The sequence below is a fragment of the Anomaloglossus baeobatrachus genome, chromosome 6, assembly GCF_048569485.1.
Source record: "Anomaloglossus baeobatrachus isolate aAnoBae1 chromosome 6, aAnoBae1.hap1, whole genome shotgun sequence".
NCBI lineage: Eukaryota > Metazoa > Chordata > Amphibia > Anura > Aromobatidae > Anomaloglossus > Anomaloglossus baeobatrachus.
In genome coordinates this window covers 43,957,786-43,972,009 of record NC_134358.1, presented here as the reverse complement: position 1 = coordinate 43,972,009, position 14,224 = coordinate 43,957,786, and the positions used below count along the sequence as shown (strand labels likewise).

General features: G+C 43.7%; 1 protein-coding gene across 1 annotated transcript in view; it reads left to right on the top strand.

Moving 5' to 3' along the window:
- FER1L6 (fer-1 like family member 6) overlaps positions 1-14,224 on the top strand; it is a 242,150-nt gene that overhangs the window by 89,130 nt on the left and 138,796 nt on the right. The window contains exons 8-12 of the mRNA XM_075352889.1: positions 2,621-2,777; positions 4,214-4,400; positions 6,785-6,977; positions 12,756-13,105; positions 13,818-13,926. Of these exons, the coding sequence (XP_075209004.1) occupies positions 2,621-2,777; positions 4,214-4,400; positions 6,785-6,977; positions 12,756-13,105; positions 13,818-13,926 (996 nt within the window). The remainder of the gene's footprint in view (positions 1-2,620; positions 2,778-4,213; positions 4,401-6,784; positions 6,978-12,755; positions 13,106-13,817; positions 13,927-14,224) is intronic.

Below are 14,224 nucleotides of genomic sequence, written 5' to 3'. Positions count from 1 at the left end.
GCTCTCCCCACCCCCCGGTTGCTAAGCTACCACCCTATGGGAGCAGGGATGGGTCTTACCACCCCTCCCAGCATGCAGCATGGGAGGGTTACTGCCACTATCCCTTGTCCCAGTGTGTTCCTAGCAATGGGTGTAGTGTGGATTTACCAGGGGACCGGTGTTCACTCCCTTCCTCACCCAGAATGGGGCATCACACCGCTGATGGGGTGCAATGACCTGTGGCGACGGAAGCCTCAGGGGCGCCACACTTAAATCCCAGCATCTTCCCTGGACTGGTGCTGGTGATATTATTCAGTTCATTCAAACTCTGCATGCAAGCAGGTGGCTTCTACTCAACTGTGATATTATTGCTGTTACTTTGTTGAACTCCTGCCTGTGTCATCTGTAAATAAGTAGTTCAGGTATTATCCCTTGTGTATTCTTCTCCAGTGTTTAGTGGGGTTGACGAAGAGCTCATGCCACCCATTCCCTATTTACGGTCCAGCACTAGGGATACCAAGGGTCAGGTATCCGGCTCGGCGCATAGGTGCGGAACCTATCTAGGGTGACCGCAGGGACCAATGGTAGATTTGGTCAGGGGTCACCATCTTCCCCTTCCCTAGACACAGAGTTTCCCTTCCCTTTCGCTTTTCTTTTGGTACTTCCCCGTATCTAGCGTCACAATATTACTACCAATATACACTTAACCCCTTCACGACCTTTGACGGATCTTTCCGTCATGGATCGTGTGCCGCTAAGCCCCGTCCCCTGCCACGGGCAGGGAGCGGCGACCAGTGCACATATCAGCTGTTATTAACAGCTGACATGTGTGCCTGCATGTTACGAGTGGAATCGCATTCCACCCGTAACATTAACCCCTTAAAGTCTGGCAGCGAGATGTAGATACGCGCGGTCAGGATTTTTACTTACCGCCGCCCCCACCGGAAGTCACATGAGTGATCACGTGACTTCCCAGGTTGCCATGGTAGCTCAGGGTCATGTGATGACGCCTGCAGCTATGACGTTACACTTTCATTTTCACTCGGCCTGGAGGCTAGTGAAGCAGGAAGTGACCGTATCTGCTGTTTACAGCTGTATAGCTGTGATCAGCAGATAGATCAGAGCGATCGGATTGCTGATCGCTATAGCCCCCTAGGGTGACTAGTAAAATAAAATAAAAAAATAAAAAAAAAAGTTTTAAAAAATAAAAAAAAAAAAAAAAAACCTAAAAGTTCAAATCACCCCCCTTTCACCCCATTGAAAATTAAAGGGTTAAAAAAAAAATATATATACACGTATTTGGTATTGCCGCGTTCAGAAATGCCCGATCTATCAAAATATAAAATCCATTAATCTGATTGGTAAACGGCGTAGTGGCAAAAAAATTCCAAACCCCAAAATTACGTTTTTTGGTCGCCGCAAGTTTTACGCAAATGCAATAACACGCGATCAAAACGTAGCATCTGCGCAAAAATGTCACAGGTAAAAACGGCAGCTCGAGACGCAAAAAATAAGCCGTCATTAAGCCATAGTTCCCAAAAAATGAGAACACTACGGGTTTCGGAAAATGGCGCAAAACGTATGCCACTTTTATTGGACAAGCTTGTGAATTTTTTTAACCCCTTAGTTACAAGTAAACCTATACATGTTTGGTGTCTACAAACTCGCACCGACCTGAGGCATCATACCTACACATCAGTTTTACCATATAGTGAAAACCGTGAATAAAATATCCCAAAAACTATTGTGCCATCACACTTTTTTTGCAGTTTTTCCACACTTGGAATTTTTTTGCTATTTTCCAGTACACCGTATGGTAAAACATATGGTTTCATTTAAAAGTACAACTTGTTCCGCAAAAAACAAGCCCTCATATGGCAAGATTGACGGAAAAATAAAAAAGTTACGGCTCTCGGAAAAAGGGGAGCGAAAAACAAAAACGCAAAAACGGAAAGTGCCCGGGGCTGAAGGGGTTAAATACACATCATATCTTTGCATAAAAGCAATGATATCTTCAGGGCGGTGCAGGTCACAGGTCACTCTCCTACAAGAACAATCATAATATGTACAAAGACGCACGACACAATTCACATTATAACTCATAGATGAGTTTGATGTCCTCAGGGGCGGCAAGGACACACGACCGCCTCAGCCCCCTCTTACACGTCACTCATCCATCTTTGCAACCAGCTGCAAAAAAAAAAAACATTTTTTCCAACTGTGGAGAGATCTAGAAGGACGTAGTCATTTTACTTTACTTGCACCGCGGTTGACATAACATAAAACAATAATGAACCAAGAAGAATTTCACAAAAGATTTTCATTTCAGCTATTCATGGAGGCAGAAACCCCAAAATTGCAGAAGGACTTATTGGGAATAACGGTTTCTCTACACAAGTTGTCCTGATGATATGACCTCCTGAAATCAGCCTCAATCTATCCGCAAATTTAAAATTTCCATGTAGCACCCCTAGAGGGGAAATTAGGTATTACATGGTACCCAATTTTCTGTCTGTGGGTTGCATATGTATGAAAGATTCTCCCGGGGAAAAAGACAACCTTTCTATCTGCTTTGCATTGTATATAATGTTTTCAATATGAAGAATGTTTCCTCGTCTTATCTGAATGTCATTCCTCGCAGGACATCAGTTCTTTGATAAGTGGGCTGTTCTTACGGACCCAGCTGATATCCGGACCGGAGTGAAGGGCTACCTCAAATGTGACATCAGCGTGGCCGGCAAAGGGGACAGCATACAATCGTCCCAAAAAATCAGCGATGCCGAAGAACAAATAGAGAAGTATGAATATGTAAAATCTATCATACAAGCCCAATAACAAAGACATGCAACGTTGTGTTAGGCTATGTCCATACTTCCATTGTTTTGCTTCCGTCGCAAACCGTCGCCTTGAGGAATTACGGTATCCTGCAAAATATTTTGCAGGAATCGTTTTTTCCCCATAGACTTGTATTAACGACGGATTGTGACTGATGGCCCTGCGTTGCATCCGCCGCGTGACGGATCAGTCGTTTAGCAACGATGAATGTAACGTTTTTTTGGAGCGGCAAAAAAACGCACTCCGCATGTGTCCGTCTCCATCCGTCAAGAGCTATAATGGATGTCTAAGGTGCTGGATTCCGCCGTAATCCGTCACACAACGGAATCCAGTGCTGGATTCCGTCATGCTCTACTGAGCATGCCCAGCATGTTTGGCACACCCATTGGGCTGTCCCAAACAGAAACGGATCACGACGGATCCTTAAAAAAACGGACGCACAGTGGATGTAACGGACGCGACGGATCAGTTTTTTCACAGGATTCCTGTGAACGGAATCTTGTGAAATAAGGCTAAGTTCACATTTCCGTTGTTTTGTATCAGTCACATGCGTTGCTTGAGGTGTACTCAGCTATCTTTGGTAGTCCGCCTGTAGACAACATCCACATCGCTGGGCAAAATGTCGCGCCTGCACAGAGAACTCACCAATTTGTGCATGCGCACCTATGTTTTTCATTCTGCCCGCAATAGGGCAGAGTGAAGTTTACCTGCGCGAGCTGGTAACGTCTCTGCCCAGGCGCAATATGTTGCCTAGCTACATGGAGGTGTCATCCATGTCAATCATCAAAGGAGGACGGCGATCAGTGCCGAAAAGAGGGGCAGGAGCCACAACCTGGGATGCCCATTGAACCAGACCCAAGGATTTGCATAAAGAGTGGGAGATTTTATAAAGGTATTAGTGGGGTCTACAGGGGGAGTCAGGGGTACAACATGCACCTTTACAGAATGCTTAAGGTGCTAGTTTTGGTTTAGAACTTAAAAATCTGGTGACAGGTTCCCTTTAAATTTAATATCAACTCATAAACACTATTTTTATTTTTTTTGTTTTTTTATGTAAACAGTTCCTTTTTTTGTCCTGATTAATTTCTTATCATATGTGTATAGTGATTAGCATTCCATATCTACCGAATAGAGCACATTTTCAAGGAATATCCCAAATTTGTAGATGTTATCCCAGCAAGCTCCCCCTAGTGGTTGCTGCTGTCAGTTGGAATTTTAGAAATCAATTCTGTGTCTATGCAGGTTTGGAGCTTTGTACAAAAATAATAGCGCTTCTACAAATAGAATGACACATTAAAAGTGGGGTAAACGGTGAACAGTTCTGAGAAATGAGGCTCATTTTTAACTTTTATTTCATTTGGTCATTTATGTCCCATGTTTTTTTGTTGTTTTTTTTAAGGAATTTATTGATACCTAAAGGATTTCCATCAGAAAGACCATGGGCCAGATTCTACGTGAGGATCTACAGAGCAGAAGGTCTCCCTAAAATCAACTCTAGCATTATGGCCAACGTCACAAAAGCCTTTATTGGAGATAGCAAGGACCTCGTGGATCCCTATGTGGTTGTTTTGTTTGCTGGACAAATGGTAAGTCACGCTGATTGAAAGGCTAGCGGGCATTGTACACGCTTAACAAATGCTGCAGAGAGTCAAAATTTTTGAGGGTAGTAACATGGGCTATGTGGGGTCCATTATTCTGTATGGAGGGCTATGTGGGGTCCATTATTCTGTATGGAGGGCTACATGGGTCCATTATTCTGTATGGAGGGCTATGTGGGGCCCATTATTCTGTATGGAGGGCTATGTGGGGTCCATTATTCTGTATGGAGGGCTACATGGGTCCATTATTCTGTATGGAGGGCTATGTGAGGTCCATTATTCTGTATGGAGGGTTATGTGGGGTCCATTATTCTGTATGGAGGGTTATGTGGGGTCCATTATTCTGTATGGAGGGCTATGTGGGGTCCATTATTCTGTATGAAGGGCTATGTGGGGTCCATTATTCTGTATGGAGGGCTATGTGGGGTCTATTATTCTGTATGGAGGGCTATGTGGGGCACATTATTCTGTATAGAGGGCTATGTGGGGTCAATTATTCTGTATGGAGGGCTATGTGGGGTCCATTATTCTGTATGGAGGAATATGTGGGGCCCATTATTCTGTATGGAGGACTATGTGGTACACATTATTATGTATGGAGGGCTATGTGGGGGCTATTATTCTGTATGGAGGACTATGTGGGGGCCATTATACTATATGGAGAACTATGTGGGGCCCATTATTCTGTATAGAGGGCTATGTGGGGCCCATTATTCTGTATAGAGGGCTATGTGGGGCCCATTATTCTGTATGGAGAACAATGTGGGGCCCATTATTCTGTATGGAGGACTATGTGGGGCCCATTATTCTGTATGGAGCGTTATATAGCGCACATTATTCTGTATGGAGGACTATGTAGGGCACATAATTCTATATGGAGGACTCTGTGGGGCCCATTAATCTGTATGGAGGAGTATATTGGGCGCATTATTCGGGTATGAAGACTATTTGGGATCTATTCATCTGTATGGAGAAGTATATGGGGCTCGCTACTAGGTTGGCCCACAAGTTTGTCTACATTTGTTTTACTTTGGTCCTATGTGTATTTGAGTTTGACATCCCTAGTCTAGCAGGTCTCAGAGGAGTCCAAGCCTTCAGCCTTTAATTCCTATAAAGAGATCTGGACTGGGGGCTCCTAAGTTGCATCCATAGAGTAGTTGCATCCACACGTCCTTAGAGTAGCTGCTGACTGGAGTGGCGAACCTAAGGCGGGCTTTGCACGTTGCGACATCGCAAGCCGATGCTGCGATGTCGCACGCGATAGTCCCCGCCCCCGTCGCAGGTACAATATCTTGTGAAAGCTGGCGTAGCGAAAAATATCGCTATGCCAGCTTCACATGCACTCACCTGATCTGCGACCGCCACTCTGGCCGGCGACCCGCCTCCTTATTAAGGGGGCGGGTCGTGCGGCGTCACTGCGACGTCACACGGCAGGCTGCCAATCCGAGCGGAGGGGCGGAGATGAGTGGGATGTAAACATCCCGCCCACCTCCCGCAGGAGCGAGGAACAACATCGGACCGTCGCGTCAGTGTAATTATGGATTACGCCGACGCTGCACCGATGATACGATTACGACGCTTTTGCGCTCGTTAATCGTATCATCGAGCCTTTACACACTACGATGTCACATGCGATGCCAGAAGTACGTCATTTTCAATTTGACCCCACCGACATCGCACCTGCGATGTCGTAGTGTGCAAAGCCTGCCTAAGGCAGTATCATTAGATACAACCAGTGAAAAAAAATCAGTATAACGAAATCACATGGAGGGAAACAGCTGCTGTCAGATACCAGGCAGTCAATGAAACCAAAGTTAGGCTAGCCTGGGTCAGAGTCAGGAGGACTACAGGACAAAGTCAGGGTCAAAAGCTGGGTCAATATTTGAGTAAAAAAAGAAGAGCAGTTCCAGAGCACAAGAAAAGAAAAAAGCAATCCCTGGCAACTCCCATTAGTATACTGGGAGTTTAACTAGTGTGTGGTGTAGCCCCATTGGCCACAGCAGAGAGTCGATAACTCCTGTTGTGTGGCTGAACCACTCATAAACCCATTCTGCCTGACTGATCAACAAAACTGGTCCAAGCCACACCAGTATTCTTGGCTGGACAGAGCCTGTGGAGACCATCAATATTGGCTATGATGTCTCTTGCATCATTAGCGGCGCTCACATGTTGAATAAAGAGGTGCATGTCAACAGAAGATGTCGCTGGAGAAGGTCCGGGTATAAAGAGCAGTATAACTGAATTAAAAAAATGGTGTGGGACACCAGAACCAATAAATTAAGATCCTTAAGAGTCTACTAGTGTCAAGCAGCTCCTGAAAGCCGCCTTATTTTTACACCACTGTATGACATGGTTTTGTTGCATGTTTTTAGGGTCGAACCACAGCTCAGAAGAACACAGCAGAACCTGTATGGCACGAGCAGATCATATTTAAGGAGATGTTCCCTCCATTGTGTCGTCGGGTGAAGATCCAGGTGTGGGATGAGGGCAGCATGAATGACGTGGCTTTAGCCACTCACTTCATAGACCTGAAGAAGATTTCCGATGAGCAAGATGGGGACAAGGGTGAGAAATTTGGTTACATTTTGTTATATTTCAGTAGTCAGATCCCGCCACTAGGGCAAACTCACTGCATAGACTTATACGACTGTAAAAATCCAAATGCAGCCCCACCATAGGACATTGGGTAGGGCTCTCGGCAAGAAGCTATAAACACATTTTGCCAAAGGCAACAAGAAGTATCCTAACTTAAGACTTTTTTTAAAATATATATTTTAAGGTATTATTTAATAAAGTGACTTATATTAAAGCCAAATTATAATGCCCCCCTGCCTCTGCCTATTAAAAGTATTCAGCTATCAGCCTGCTCAACATGTTTCACCATGACAGGCTTCATCAGGGTATAGTGGTTATAATGATTTCACACAGTTAGGCTTCTTAAAGATTTGGTTGTGACATCACTATGTAATGCGTTGTCCGGATCCACACTCACGGATTACAGCAACAGCATCGAACCCTGTTCACATTGCAGAGTCCGACAGTCAACCTGTCATTTCTTTAATGCTCGGCTCAGCTGGGCGTCAGCTGAGTTGTGTCCACTGCTCCCAGCTGTGTAGGAGTTAATCCTTCTCTGTGCAGTGTGCGACTCTTTTGAGAGTCAGGTTGCTGAGTACCATCTTCAGCTGGTGTCTCCCTATTTAAGGCTTAGGAGTTTGTTAGGAGATCGCCGAAGATAGCATCTCCTCGTGCTCTTGCGAATATCCAGTGCCCTTGGCATTCCTATTTAGTGACCTGTAATCTCTTGTTTGTGTGATGTGGAAGCGTCCCTTGGTGTGTGTTACTTCCTCCCTTATATTTTATTTACCCCAGTGCCTTTATTATCTTTCCTTTGTGGCTGTTTGCAGAGTGAAAGAGTTTCAGTTCTTCCTCCTGTCCGTGTCTTTTTGGGAAGGGGGTTATCTCGGTGTGTCTTGCAAACCCCGGGGGTGGGAGGGTGCGGGGCTTAGGTCTGGGTGTGAGTAGGAGACAGGGACATGCTGGGGGCCCAGACTTCACTACCCTTTAGTGTACCTCTGGGTTGAGTATCAGTGCAGGGATCCCAGTCTTAGGGCCAGTTCGGGTCTCCCAGCTAGCCTAGCCGATACGTGACACACTAAGGGGTCAACCAAACAGTGGGATAAAGATAGAGGATATCATTCCATCTCATTTAGCATACATCATTGGCCAACTCAATGCACACTCATATAACATGTTTAATGATAAGTGCATATGAATGTCACATGAATGTTATGGGTTCGCATTAGTGTGACACGTAAACCAGGTATCCACGCCTCAGACTCGTAGCTTGGAAGAGAGCAGATTAGATACAGACCTCTGTCAAGACAAAGAGGTTGTCTGAGACCAATCATGGGACACTTTCAGGTTAATGCTTGTGCCACAAGTCATGCTGTGAAAATAGCAGACGTCATAGCAGACGTCATCTGCAGAGCTATCCCCACCGTGCTTGTCAATGGACTTAGCGCGAGACACATTCGACTCCCAATGAGCATGAGTCCACACTTAGACTCCAACAGAACGTTGCGCAGTGTGTGACACGTCAACCAGGTATCCACACCTCAAACTCATAGCTTGTGAGAGCACAGATTAGATACAGACTTCTGCCAAGACAAAGAGGTTGTCCAAGTCCAATGGCAGGGCACTTCCGGGTTAATGCACAAGTCACGCTCTGAAAATAGCAGAGAAATCTCCACCGCGCATGTTAATGGACTTAACGCGAGTCCACACTAAGGGGTACTTTGCACGTTGCGACATCGCTACTGCAATATCGTCGGGGTCAAATTGAAAGTGACGCACATCCGGCGCCGGTAACGACGTTGCAATGTGTAAAGCCTAGATGCGCCGATAAACGATCGCAAAAGCGTCGTAAATCGGTGATCTGTGTAGCGTTGGACATTTTCATAATGTCGGTACGATGTTGTTCCTCGTTCTTGCGGCAGCACACATCGCTGTGTATGAAGCCGCAGGAGCGAGGAACATCTCCTTACCTGCCTCCGCCGGCTATGCGGAAGGAAGGAGGTGGGCGGGATGTTTACGTCCCGCTCATCTCCGCCCCTCCGCTTCTATTGGCCGCCTGCTGTGTGACGTCGCTATGACGCCGCACGACCCGCCCCCTTAGCGAAGTCGCAGGGCAGGTAAGCGCGTGTGAAGCTGCCGTAGCGATATTGTTCGCTACGGCAGCTATCACAAGATATCGCATGTGCGATGGGGGCGGGTACTATTGCGCTCGGCATCGCTAGCATCGGCTAGCGATGTCGCAGCGTGCAAAGTACCCCTAAGACTCAAAGAGAACATTGCGCATAACTGCACTTGCTCATGGACTTAATTTAGATGCTATATGTCTTACCAGTGCATCTATGCCTAGACAAAGCAGCTAGCATTCGTATATTAGGATGATTTGTTAGGGTGAACTCTTAACCAGAGATCACTTGTTGCCTACTGCCTGGCCTATTTGGTGTGGATTAAGTGCATGCGTAAAGAAATCACGTCAGACACAGTCGGATGTGAAATCTCTTCTTGATCACAGTAAAGATGGCACCGAACAGACAGAGAATAAGCATGCGGCCTCTGATATAGGCTAGGGGCATACACAAGTTCAGATATGCCCATTTAGTGGGACAGTTCATGAGTTAGCCAATGGGCAGATCCGTGTTGATGCTGATGGGCAGGTCTAGACGTCTTCATCTGTTGGTTGTCCTCTAGGTTGGCCAGTGGGTCTTTTCCTTATATGGTGGTCTTCTTACATCTGGACATTCCTTGCATTCCAGGCAAGGTGTGGAGAACAGGAAATGGCAGCCATCTTTAGCTCTGCGTCATATGTATGATCTGAGAACTGAATTATGTAAGGCAAATCGACATAGTTATCACAATCCCCTGTCAAGAGGTTAATTAAGAATTTAACGGAAAGACTGTCCCCAACAGATTCATCACATACGGGACTGAGCTGCTACTATTCACGCTCTCACTAACATTTATAATGCCACATTATGCATTATAATATCACTCAGACATTGCAAGTGTTCATTCATTATTCTGTGATATTGCTTAATTGGACACATAAATAGATGGAGACAGTTCATTGCCACTTACCCCTATTATTAATGAGGAGCCAGATTTCTGCTACCCCAAATGGACAGCCAAAAAAGGTACGCTCAAAATCCATTTGTCAGGGGTGTGTCACAGGTGACAGACAAATAAGGAATAACGTTTGGAACACCATTCTAAGTCTGAACTGGGTGCAAAAACCTAAAAAAACATCACTATTGGGAGATAAGGTATGCACACCAGTGACTATGTAAGGGGAATACATGGAATAGCAGAAACTGCTGTGTGAATACTGACTTGAAAAATCCAATAGCTATATGCAAGAGTGAATATGTGAAAAATGGAATCTGCATTACTGCCATGAACATATGAATCAAGAGAAATTTAGCTACTGAATTGATCAATGCAATAGAGCCCCAACACTACGCCAAAGTATTTCTCTACGTTGGGGTCCCTAGCTTGTGTGTGTCCTCTCATGCAGTTAAAAAACTTACCGTGTATGGGACGCTGAGACCCAGGCTATATATACGTATGATATGGATTGGCAATAGGTGTGGTTGGGGAGGGTTCACAAACGAAAAACAAATAAATAAGGAATAACGTTTGGAACACCATTCTAAGTCTGAACTGGGTGCAAAAACCTAAAAAAAAACATAAAAAAACCCCTAAAAAACCTAAAAAAACCTAAAAAAAAACTAAAAAACCTAAAAAATCTCCCCATAGTGATGTTTTTTTAGGTTTTTGCTATATGGAGTAGTTATTTTCTTGTACATAGGGACAGTATTATGGAAGTTATATTCTTGTATATAGAAGGCAGTATTATAGTACTTATATTCTTGTACATAGGGGCAGTATTATAGTACTTATATTCTTGTACATAGGGGCAGTATTATAGTAATTATATTCTTGTATATAGGAGGCAGTATTATAGTAGTTATATTTATGTACACAGGAGCAGTATTATAGTAGTTATATTCTTGTACATAGGAGCAGTATTATAGTAGTTATATTCTTGTATATAGGAGGCAGTATTATAGTAGTTATTCTTGTACAAAGGGAGTAGTATTATAGTAGTTATATTCTTGTACATAGGGGGTAGTATTATAGTAGTTATATTCTTGTACATAGGGACAGTATTATAGTAGATATATTCTTGTACATAGGAGCAGTATTATAGTAGTTATATTCTTGTACATAGTGGCAGTATTATAGTAGTTATATTCTTGTACATAGGGGGCAGTATTATAGTAGTTATATTCTTGTACATAGGGGGCAGTATTATAGTAGTTATATTCTTGTACATAGGAGGCAGTATTATAGTAGTTATATTCTTGTACATAAGGGACAATATTATAGTAGTTATATTCTTGTACGTAGGAGCAGTATTATAGTAGTTATATTCCTGCACATAGGAGTCAGTATTATAGTAGTTATATTCTTGTACATAGGGGGTAGTATCATAGTAGGGGCAGTATTAAAGCAGTTGTATTTTGTTGTATTGGGGCAGTATTATAGTAGTGATATTTTTGTACATGGGGCAATATTATAGTAGTTATATTATTGTATATAGGGGCAGTATTATAGTAGTTATATTCTTGTACATAGGGGCAGTATTATAGTAGTTATATTCTTGTACATAGAGGCAGTATTATAGTAGTTATATTCCTGTACATAGGTGGTAGTATTATAGTAGTTATGTTCTTTTGTATAGGAGGCAGTATTATAGTAGTCATGTCTAATATATAAAGCTCAGTGTGTGTATGTGTGTGTGTATGTCCGCTAAAGGAATCCGCTCCGTCGCATTTACAATCACGAAATTTTGCATAGACAGTCCATGTGACTCAGGGAACATCATAGACTATGTTTGGGCGGGAAAATTGAAACCCGTGCTTTCCAGTTACTCTACAAAAATCCTGCAGCAATTAAACTGAATGGAGCTGGGAGCTGCAGGCTATAAATAGCAACTGTCAGTGGTTTCTATAGGAACAAATTAAACTGTTAGTAAAAGATAGGATAGACGGATAGGGGAGACAGAAAAAGACAGACAGAGAGAGACAGACCGGGAAAGAGACAGACCTGGATAGAGACAGCCTGGGAAAGAGACAGACCTGGGAAAGAGACAGACGGGCAAAGAGACAGCCCGGGAAAGAGACAGACGGGCAAAGAGACAGCCCGGGAAAGAGACAGCCCGGGAAAGAGACAGCCCGGGAAAGAGACAGCCCGGGAAAGAGACAGACGGGCAAAGAGACAGCCCGGGAAAGAGACAGACGGGCAAAGAGACAGCCGGGCAAAGAGACAGAGAGCGAGAGACAGACAGATACAGAGATTGAGACAGATAGACTAATGCAAATACAGAGAGATAGAAACAGACAGACAAGGAAAGAGACAGACAGCGAGACACAGAGACTGGTAGAGAGACAGAGAGCCAGTTACTATCCCGGGCAACGCCAGGTACTACAGCTAGTTTCTCTATATAATGCAATCAGGAGTCCAGCAGTGCTATACTGGAAAAACTTAAAAGAACATCTTATCACCTTCATTATCAGGACTGTTGTGGCTCTCAGAGGTTCTGCGCCAACAATTATAAAGTGATGAATGATATCCTAGCTATCAGTTTGTGAGATGGGAAAGAACCTTTAATGCAGAGTAATAATGTTCAGCACTATATGGTATTATCACTTGTTACTTTTATATTAACAGTAATTTACCATTTAATATAATATTATATGTTTTATACTACAGGGTTCCTTCCAACTTTTGGTCCAGCCTGGATAAATTTGTACGGTTCCCCTCGTAACACTACTTTGATGGATGACTATCAAGAACTTAACGAGGGTCATGGGGAAGGGGTCTCGTTCAGAGGACGTATCTTAATTGAAATTGCCGTAGAGATTCTGTCTGGAGGAGCCCATGAGTCCAAATTTTCTAAAATCATCAAAGACATCAAGATTCCTTTGAAGGACTCAAAAGGATCAAAGGGATCAGGGAAAGAAAAAGGAGAGAAGGGATCAGAAGAGGCGAAAACTCCGGCTGGCGCGGATAAGACCAACTCTACTCAGGTTGAGGTTGAGCCCTTTGACGTTCCTCCTGAGGTCAGTCCATACATTTATCAATTATTAAATATTTGGCCCAGTAAAGGGTTGGAGAGCCTAATGATCCTATCCCCGGCTTCAAAATATGCCATGGCAACGTAGGCAATATCCTTAAAACATCATGACATGCACACTGGTGACTTTCCTGGCATATATGCCAAATCTTATGGAAAGACAAAATGTGCACAGACCCATACTGTGTTGGCATCACAGATAAATGCCGGCACAACCACCAATGTAATAACTGATAATCCAGGAGTTTAAGTTTAGCGTTGTCTTCTACAAGTCCAGGAGGCGGACCATTTATTCGGGAGTCCACCTGACACTCTTGATTTGCTCTACTCTTAGAAAAGCCAATGAGTGCTCCCCAATCAGTGATGTCTGTATGAGCGAAATACACTCCTTTTATGCCATTGGAACTCCAAATTAATAAGATTTGTTTTACAAGCGCTTGGGGAAATCATTGCAGCACACGCGCTCTGTGGTGTACTGAAAGTTTTTCTTTTATTACATCATATGATCAGTTTTGTATAGTACCCCAAACAAAGAAGTAACTATGCACCAATAAGAGCCGCAGGGGTGTGTGTAGAAATGGGAAACTCCCCCACCCATCAGTCTTAGCTGAGCCCTATGACATCATTCAGTTATAAGACAAGATGGTTTCTATAACAACAAAATGGCTTGTATTATCTCATATCTGTGACTTTTGCAGATCCATGAAGAACAAGTTGAAGATTTTCTACTTTTTGGATCCTTTTTTGAAGCTACTCTGATTGACAGGAAGACTGGAGATAAACCGATCAGCTTTGAAGTTACTGTAGGTAAGAAAACATCTGTACAAACCCAGGCAAAGTCACATTAAACCCAATTGATATTTTAGGTACATGCATTCTACATCTATTCAATGTGATTTGTGCTTCAGCTCCTCACTGTTTACAACACCTCTGCTAGCTGTCAGTGAATGAGGGCATTGTTTTAATTCAGAGGTGGGATTGTGAGACACATTAAAGACCGACACTGATATGAATGTAGAAATCTGTACAGTGCTGTGGAATATGTTAGCGCCATAAAATTGACTCTAAAAATGCCCACCAATAACTGTTTATTGAAAACTGGAAG